We start from the raw sequence: 9763 nt of genomic DNA, 5'->3' as shown, positions 1-9763 counted from the left end.
ATTGGTTTTTACATTTAGCCATTTTTCACAGTTCATGTTTGAGTTATATTTTCTCAGTTTCTAGTAAAATAATTCACTGAACACAATTCAGTGAACAGAATATATTATTTGCATGTCTGATTATAATCAACAACTATGATGACCAATAACACTTTAACATGAACTAATGCTGAAGATCCAAAACATCACTTTCAACATTATATGAGCTACTTGGTTCTTCTTTGCCTCTCTGAAACAATTGCAACAGTGGGCTCTGTCTCTGTGCTGGGGGTCCGGGTCTGTTTGAGGGTTCTTACTTCCTCCTCTCGTCATTTATTTTGGTGCTCATTCTGGGACATAGGTTTTTCTTTTTCGTGGTCTTTTGTGTCTTTCTATAAGTTGGTGGTGTTGCCACTGTAAAGAAGTTCCTTCCAACATGCATTGCAGTTTGCAGTGTCTTCACTGACAGCAGGACAGCTAATCACAGCTGAGCAGGGAGGAAGTAACAGGGTAAAATGTGCCTGCATGAGAGGAGAGGTGTTTGTACTCTTTTTGATGAACGGGACCAATGTACTGAACTTACAGGGGACAAACAAAACCATTGATCCAATATCAATACCAGTATTGGTATCAATATTTGGATGAATCCACTCACCTGTAGTTAACAACCACAGGTACCCAAGCTGTTGACCAGCAGGGTGCTGGTGGGCATGATGCTACTGTTGGATGAAAACTGAGACGGCGTAGGAAGAGGAGGCGGATGGTGTCAGAGGCAGCAGTGTGGAGGCGAGAGTAGGAATTTTAAACGTAGGGAGTATGATTAAAACTTTTTGGGGGGCAGATATACATCTCATTTCCCCTTTTCAGATAAGAAAATGCTTGATTTTGCAGTTTTTTTCCTCCCAACTGTGGATAATGGTGATCTGCACTTTATGAGGGCCACCTGACAAGAACCTAAAGGAGGTGGATTGTATACCATTGTGCTTTAATTTTTTGTACTGGCTGTGGAAGAAGCATATGCCACTGTTCTCTGTATGCATTGTGTCCATGCACTTCATTGCAGTATAGGCCAAACTGTACAGATGTGTAGTCCACAAGGCTGTGTGCTCAGTCAACTCCTGTACACTCTCTTCACCTATGACTGTGGAGTTGCTTTCCCATCACTACAGGACACTTCGAAAAGCCGGGTAATAAAGAGAGCACACAACATCCTCAAGGACTGCAACTACCCACAGCACACATACCACGTTTCAACAGATGAGGTGCTGGTTTCAATGAACCGGCAAACTGCTTAAGAATGGGCCTGTGTTTCCACTGCGCTTTGTGAGCTGATCCTTTACGTATGAGTGTGGGAACTGAAGCCGAAGGGCACAAACGTGGAAGAACATGATCCCCTATTGCAAACTATTTCTTGTGCTGCAAACATATTTTAAGGTCTGAACAAAACTACTGCAGCATCTGTGTGCGGCACAAGGTAAACACAGACAGCAATTACGAGCAAGACAACAAGTACGCACTTTGCATCCTTTTATCTGTTATGAGCTGATACAAAGCAGCAAGTTCAGCCTTAGGGCCCAACCTAATTCACAGCTTTGAAAATCGCATTGCTTTTCTCGTCTAATACACACCATGCAGTGAAATAGTGGCAGGAAACTTTACATTGATAATCAGATACCTTGGATGGCATTACCATCACCTCCAGTAACACTGAGAAACCTTGGAATCATTGTTGACCAGGATATGTTCTTCAATGCACATATTAAGCAAATATGTAGGACCACTTTTTATATATTTGTATAATATTTCTAAAATTATAAACATCCTGTCTCAGAGTGATGCTGAAAAGCTAATTCATGCATTTGTTACTTCTGGCCTGGACTATTGTAATTCATTACTATCAGGCTGTCGTACAACCTCCCTGAACATACTTCAGTTGATCCAAAATGCTGCAGCTAGAGTACTAGAAAGCATATTTCTCCTATATTAGCTTCATTAGATTGGCTCCCTGTTAAATCCAGCATTGAATTTAATAATCCTTCTTACAAACAAGGTCTTGAATAATCAGGCCCCATCTTATCTTAAAACCTCATAGTACCATATCACCCCAATAGAGCACTTTGCTCTCAGACTGCTGGCTTACTTGTGGTTCCTAGGATACTTAAGAGTAGAAAAGGAGGCAAAGTCTTCAGCTTTCAGGTCCCTCTTCTGTGGAACCAGCTCCTAATTTGGATTTGGGAGACAGACACCCTCTCTATTTGAGGTTAGGCTTAAAACTTTCTTTTATGATCAAGCTTAGAGTTAGGGCTGGATCAGGTGATCCTGAACCACCCCATAGTTATGCTGCAATAGGCCTAGGCTGCTGGGGGGTTCCTATGATGCACTGAGTATCTTTTCACTCAGTTTATACACTTCTCTGTATTTAATCATTAATCTTCAGCTTTCTTCCACACCTTGTGTTTTGTCTTTTCTCCCTCCCTACAGCAGATGATTGCCCCTCCCTGAGCCTGGTTCTACCAGGCTTTTCCTGTTAAAATGGAGTTTTCCTTCCCACTGTTGCCAAGTGCTTGCTCAGGGGGTCATTTTCACTGTTTGGGTTTCTGTAATTATTGTATGGCTTTTACCCGTCTTAGCAATTCAGGCTGCAGCCTTCAGGAGCAACTTACTTTGATAGGAGGTAGAACAGAAGCTGAGTTTAAACCATTATAGTGAAATGCACAGAGAACAGAATTTTATTAAAGTTTTATTTAATCTCTAAAGGTTTCTTGAAGGTCTGATACTTGGTCTTCAGTTTCACCTGCAGGATCAAGACAGGTAAGTTACTAAAAGAGCTTTCAGTCATTAAGGCTTTGCTGCAAGTAGCGTACCTCAGTAGACCTTTGTCCATTGAGATCCAGTCACTGGAACACTTCCTGGGTACTGTGGCAGTACAGGACTCTGAGGAGGGTAGCCAAAAATATTGTTAGAGTATTTGGAGTGGGAAAGGACTTCTCTTCCTCGCTGGTAGCCATTTCCAGTCTGGACAACATAGGATGAAGGCATTTGTGGGGGTTGCGCAACCATGCTCAGTGGCGCCTCATAAGTATACCAGGCACTGAAGTCGGGGAAGGGACGAGAAGGTATCCAGTTCCATGTGTGGAAAAAGGGAGAGCTCACTGCAGGAAAACCTTGAGGAAAGCCTCCAACAAAGTTATAGCCACTAGCCCATCTTGGACCAACCCCTTCAGTGTGGCCACTGGCACCAGAGACCCATCTTCCAGCTCTGGAGCCACCAGCACCCAAGGACCAGCCTCCTGTAGAGCTGCCAGGGCCAACCCATCCTCCAGTGGAGCCATCAGCACCAAAGGACCAGCCTCCTGTAGAGCTGCCAGGGCCAACCCATCCTCCAGTGGAGCCATCAGCACCAAAGGACCAGCCTCCTGCAGAGCTGCCAGGGCCCGACTCTTTTTCAGAGGACTTATCAGGGCTAGGGTCAAACCCTTCTCCAGTAGAGCCGTCAGGTCCAGAGCCAGGGCCAGTGCCAACCTTTCCATCACTGGTGCTTACATCTGAACTAGTTTGGGCTGAATCTAGAGAGATGTCAGTTAAATGTAAGCTTGTGAAATCAAGTTTAATTCACATTTCTGGAAGTTTAGAAGTTGACAGGAATGGTAATACTTACCATTTGTTGTTACAGGGAAACAAGCTCCACTGCTAAAAAGCAGGAAACAAATCCAGGAAACCCTGTTATCAAAAAACAAAAAACAAGTTGTAGATAAGTAAACACCTAAACCAGAGAGACAAATTTCATAACTCACCTTAAAACAATCTCAAGCACCATGCTTTATTCTCAAAAAGCAGCACAGTTCATCTACAGCAGGTTGGGCACAACAACATGGACTCTGACATAAACATACTGTGCACAGTTGCCGTTGGTTTTATATTGGTGCACCACCTGCAATTACATTCATTGACCACACCTGGTCCCCAGTCAGCCCAAAGTTATGCTGCGTTCAGTTCAGCCTGGAACTTGGAAATGTTTGACCTATCTTAATGATGGGTAGATAAAGTCTCATGAAGCTTTAAAACTTTCCATCCAATTGGCTTTAAAAAAAGCCAGGGTACCCCTATGATAGCCCCCCCTAATTCCCTGACCCTGAACAGGATAAGTGGAGGAGAATGAATCGATGGTTGGGGGGGGGGGGTTCTCACAGCTTCATGTGCACACAAACTCCCCTGCTGGTCAAAACCTTTATTTTCATTTCAGCTATTTGTGATGACCTCCTTAACTTGATGTTGTGTTCATTCATTCATCAATTTTTGATTAGTGTGTGGGTGATAGTAACATAAGTCTATCACTGTCAGAAAACATGTCAGTATGATTTCAGTCAGTGTTGAAATAAATGTTTTTATGTTAAAATTGATGCAGTGTTTTCGAAAGATGGGACAGTGATTGTGTTTATGAATACTGGGGTGGTGGTGACTTCATTAATTTTCATTAAGAAATCATATTTTTTCACTGTGCTTGGACTCAGTCGGTTTCTCTTTTTGGAAATAATCTCTCCGGCTTTTTAGAAAACCCTTTAACATGGTACTGAGGAGGCAGGGCTGCAAAAGCATCCCACAGCAAGCCTGTAAATGCTTGCATATACATGCACCTCTGCCTAGATGATGCCTATAGATGAGGTGTTTCTGTTCTATCCCAGGTAGAAACACTTATTTAACAAAAAAAAAAAAAAAGACATAGTAACACACTTGATTTATTGGCATATTTTGTACTGTATATATATATTATGTGTAATACCTGACTGGGAGAGATCAGCTCAAAGTGTTGCCATACAGGGGAAACCCTGTATGGCAACACTTTGCTTTTAGCAGCTCCATGAAATCAAGCTCCTCTGTCACAAGAAACTGGCCAAACTCCAACACACAAATTTATGGGGATCCATTGCATGTAAGATATGTTCATAAACCATGCAAACTCTCAAACCGCTACCCGAACCAGTGAGGCTGGCAGACATCACGTGTGACGAAGAATGAAGCAAGCCTCAATATGCGCTTTATAAAAAAACTTCCTGGATTTCTCGACACACGCCTTCAGCACAGTAGTCCCATCACTGCCTTCTATTGATAAACATTGTCAATGACTGTTACCTGTCAGTTGTCTTTCCTTTTGGCGATGGCCATTAGCAAATCCCGCAGCACCCCCCCCCCCCCCCCCCCCCAAGACCTAATGTGGTAATTACAGCATTTCCAGGTCACTGGCAGTTCAAAAGTATTGGCACCAAATTATCCACCTGCATTTGCTTAAAGGCAAAATCCATCATTCAGTGAAGAAATTACTTCCAAAATTACTGAATTTAGCTGATTTGAGTGGGGCACCCAAGGTTTATTGCTCATGAAGTTACCAGCTCATTGCAATATAAAAAAAAACAACAAAAAAAAAAAACAGATGGATTAACAATCAGTGCAGTTTTGTTTAGTAGTTTAATGTTTGAAGATGACAGTTCTTGCATAGCTGAGGCTCACCATCACCTGCAAAAATGAAATCAAGTTATTAAACAGGTTTTGATACTTTAAATGCTTGTAAGTAGCCCCTTACCTCAGATCTGTGTCCCCACTCAGTGTCAGGGACACCTTATAGATACTGTGTTAGAGGAAAAGGACCAAATAGATCATCAGAGTATTTGGAGTAAGAAAGGGCTTCTCTTCCTCGCTGGTAGCCATTTCCAGACTGGATGATATAGGAGGAAGGCAGTAGGGGAGGCACTGCAACCATGCCAAGTGGCACGTCATAGGTGTACCAGGCATTCAAGTCGGGGAAAGAATGAGGTGGCAACCAGTTCTGAGAGTCGGAAAACAGAGCTCCTCCCACAGGAGCTGCAACCCAAGGAGAACCACCAACTGAGGATCCATAAAAGCCTCCAGCAGCAACTCCTCCACTATCAGAAATCCAGCCACCAGCCCTAAGTTCATCTAAAACCAGAAATAGATTTAAAGAAAATTTATCATTTAACTTTTTTTTTTGTCCCCAAGTCATATTCAAGCATGAAAGTCTGAGTGCTAGGAAGGGAAATAATAAAAAGGAGAAATCTGCTGGCTAATCAAGGTGTCTCCTCCTGGAGCAGCGTGAAAGGTGAATTTTCAGAAATGTTCTAGGCTTTCAAACTTGCCTTGAGTTACTGTAGGGAAACAAGCCCCACTACTGAAGAGCAGGAAGCAAATCCAAGAAACCCTGTTAAGATGAGAGCGCTCTGTAAATACAGGCCCACAAACTAAACCACGGAGCAAGCACAGATTAAAACAAACCTCAGAACAAGGTCAAGCACCATGCTTAAATCTCAAACAGCAACACAGTTCAGCCACAGCAGGTTAGAAGTAGCAGCCCAATAGAAGCGCCGTGCTCAGTGCTTATATTGGTGCTCCGCCTCTTCAAAATGAACTTCACCTGTCGCCAGTCCCAGTATGTCAGTCTGTCAGTCAGTGGTTGATGCTGCGTTCAGGTCAGCTTGGATCTCGAACAGTTCTGACCTCGTCCTTGAAAAACAGTTGGAATGAGTGGGAAATGTAAAAGTTTCAACTTTAATCCACCTTGATTGGATAGTGTGTGTGAAATTATTTTAATGTTGCATTTTTTTTAATGCTCACCTGAGACTATATCATGACTTTCTACACATATCTGTGAGCATTTTGTTGAAATAAAACGCAGTACATAGGATGTGAATGACTGTTTAATGCTTTGCTGCAGACTTGGCTTTAATAAAGTAAGTATCCAAAGAAAACGTGAGCGACACAGTTACCAGTTCTACAGTAATGGTTCTTTTAAAAGCCCACAGAAAAATAATAAATCTTAAAGCAACGCATAATTTTTCATTTCTCCTTTTCACGCATATTTCCAAAGGCGAGATGCAGCCCGACAGGCCAGCCTGGAGGATGCAGATGTAGTTCAAACCTTTCACATACATACTAAAAACAGCAGCAGTGCAGACGTTTTATGAATAGGAACTTGGTTGGCTCCTGCACCTTTTGTCTCAGATGCTGAAAGGAATGGCAGGTGGATCAAAGAACTCCTTTTACAATACAAGGCTCACAGTAAGTGTACAAATATAGCTCTCTTTGTGTCGCTGATAAAGTGACTGCTGACAAATGCAGAATGAAAGTTAAAAGAGAAAATGAAGTGAAGTCCAGTCTGCCTGGCAGCCACCTTCTTATCAGAGTGAAATGCCAGCGTTTCACTTTTAAATTCTCACCCTGTTCTAATGCCTGTGAAATGAGACTGTAGAGTAGCTGTCTGCTTTCAAAAAAGATGGTGATGATGAAGATGCTCAGCTTTACAAACCAGCGGGTGACCTGATGGTGACCACATCTATGGTTTGTAAGCTATGATGTGGCTTGAACTCATGATTGATGCAAAAGGAGAACACAGCACTCAGCTAATGTTACCAGTCAATATCAACGCCATTCTTTCGCTCAATATTTTGCATCTAATATATAAATTATAACGATGAGGCCTCCAGTCTGTGTGGAACTGAACTCATGAGTCCAAATTCTGTATTTCCTGCTCTCTTTGTGCTGAAAATATTAAACGTGGTGGAAACCACAAAAACCCTTTTGGGTTGATTTTACATTGTTGATTTTGATCAGAGCCACTGAGTATTTCCAGCCATCTGTTTTGAAATGCACCTTCATTTCATGCAGTTCAAACATCACAAAGAAGCTTTTACCACTGGCTGACATGTGAAGGAAACAGCTTTAATTTAGGGCTCCTGCTGATGTTTGTCCAGAAATGGAAGTTAAGTTTAGATGACGTTCTTGTTTCGCAAACACTGTGAATCCACTCTCCCAGCACCACCTCTGGTCTCCAGGTGTCTTTAATGAACACAATGAGTGCAGAGCTCCTACATTAGAGCAGCTTCTGCCCACAGACAGCCTTCACCGGCCTGCTGATAATAAAGCTGCTGTAGATGAACTGCTGTTCTGAGTCAAACATGGTGTTGGGACTTGCTTCAAGGTCAACTGATCATCTCTTTTCATTGTCTTTGGTACTATGAGTCACAACTGAACCTTTTGTTTGGGGGGGTTAATTGTGTTTATCTGTCCTACAGGGTGTTTTTGATCTGCCTGCTGTTTAGCACTGGTTGTGCTTTTCCTGTACCAGGTAGGGTACAATCTCTGAAGGCCTACATTAAATTATTAAATTTTGTGTGTGTGTGTGTGTGTGTGTGTGTGTGTGGCTGTGTTGTTTTAAATGAGAAAGTTTCCATTGTTTCTACTTCCAGTTTTTCTTCAAATGCATTTTTCAGGGCTGGTTCTAGAAATCAGGTTTAGTGAAAACTTTGTTTGATAACCGTGATTGAAGGGAACCTGAGTATCATTCCAGAAAGAGTGCTGATGTAAACCCCGGATCAGTTACCATCTTAACAGACTCTCTAGACCGAACCTGCTACCTGACAGGTGGTCTCTCTGACTCTGATGTTAAATTGAACATAAACTCCTTTTTCATAATAAATCAGCCATCAATGTAAAACTGGAGACTGTGACATATTAAAATCTAATCTCCTTCTTTCTAAATCTGAGACTCTGGACAGTCAAATGATGTAAATATTTGACGATGGGCTTGAAATGATTTTAAGATCCTAAAACTTGACAAAATGTGTGTGGTGTGTGTGTGTGTTTTTTTTTGTTTTGTTTTTTTAATCCAGGCTGCAGACAGTCTGACTGCATTAGCATCAAATGCTAATGCAAAAGCTCCACTGATGACTATTTACTACTATTTTTATCACTCCCCTCCCCCATCCTTTTTTTTCCAGACTCTTAACTCAGTTTATTGAGCTACTGCTCAGCTGTCTGAGCTGTTAGTCTAAACCTGCTCTCTGGGACAGGCCCTGAATGTGTGGAGGTGGATAACAAAGCAAGGGGATGGAACTGATTCCATGATAAATTAGAGCATTTATTGAAATTAGTACCTTTTTTTTTTTTTTTTTTTTTTTTTTTTATATTAAAAACACTTGGCATTACAGAGTTAAGATTATTAACTACATGGTTTTTATGAAATTCTGAATTATTTCCCAATTTTCATTCTGCTTTGTTTCTCAGACTACAGGTATCCCTACCCAGGTGGTGGACCTTCTTCTGAATTGAACCTTCAGTTTGCAGGTTTTCCTTCTCCCTCTGTGCCCCTGCAGTATGAAGAAGCTCCTGAACAGGGTGATTTTTCTCCTAGAAACCAGTCTCCACGCAGTCTGGTAGCTTCCCTTTCAGCTCCACATTTTGCACCAATATATGAGCCAAAAAAGCCTGTTGTGCTTTATGATTCCAACTCTGAGTCCAGTTCTCCTGAAGTTCAGTCACCAAGTGCCTGGCATACTATGGGTGCTTTGAGGAAGCCTCCTAGCTCCTCTGTGCACCCCTGGTCAGCTTCAAGAACCAGTGGACACTCACATGTGGTCTTGGGGTCCAGCCCTGTCTACGAGGATTTATTTTCTCCTGCTGGATTTGGATATACCACCAGCACTGATGGGAATTCAGCTTCCTACGGCAGTGCTGCTGGCGGATCTGCTTCCTACAGGGGTTCCTCATTCAATCCAGGATTTGTCTGGGATGAACCGGTTGTAGGGAGACCTTCTGCCCTGTTCTACCTGGGTGGTTGGATGCCTCACCACCTCCCAGATGCCACTACCTGGAACACTGACGAGGTGCCACTCAGCACAGCTGAGCTGCCATATCTGCCACCTGCATCCTATATCGTCCAGTCAAGAAATGGCTACCAGCGAGCAAGAGAAGTGCTCTCTCGCACCAAATACTTCGA

At 42.5% G+C, this 9763-nt stretch overlaps 1 protein-coding gene and 1 long non-coding RNA gene across 3 annotated transcripts; one reads left to right on the top strand and one right to left on the bottom strand.

The window, feature by feature from the left end:
- Positions 1-2843: 2843 nt before the first annotated feature.
- LOC115798830 (uncharacterized transmembrane protein DDB_G0289901-like) lies at positions 2844-3859 on the bottom strand. Of its 2 annotated transcripts, none has more exons than XM_030755809.1 (3): positions 3774-3859; positions 3638-3699; positions 2844-3545 (listed from the first exon to the last, which is right to left on the bottom strand). In XM_030755809.1, exons 1-3 carry the CDS (start codon positions 3794-3796, stop codon positions 2845-2847), a joined length of 786 nt encoding a protein of 261 aa, XP_030611669.1. In that variant the 5' UTR covers positions 3797-3859; the 3' UTR covers position 2844. The 2 variants fall into 2 exon arrangements, with proteins under 2 accessions (XP_030611669.1, XP_030611670.1); XM_030755810.1 differs by having other exon boundaries at positions 3638-3669; positions 3774-3858.
- Positions 3860-7886: 4027 nt separating this feature from the next.
- LOC115797779 (uncharacterized) lies at positions 7887-9119 on the top strand. Its single transcript, XR_004021451.1, has 3 exons — positions 7887-7966; positions 8061-8113; positions 9052-9119. It is a non-coding gene; the product is annotated as an uncharacterized LOC115797779 (long non-coding RNA).
- The last annotated feature ends 644 nt before the right edge of the window (positions 9120-9763 follow it).

This window comes from Archocentrus centrarchus, chromosome 19 (genome assembly GCF_007364275.1).
Source record: "Archocentrus centrarchus isolate MPI-CPG fArcCen1 chromosome 19, fArcCen1, whole genome shotgun sequence".
NCBI classification, from domain to species: Eukaryota; Metazoa; Chordata; class Actinopteri; order Cichliformes; family Cichlidae; genus Archocentrus; species Archocentrus centrarchus.
This window is presented reverse-complemented; position numbering and strand designations above follow the sequence as displayed.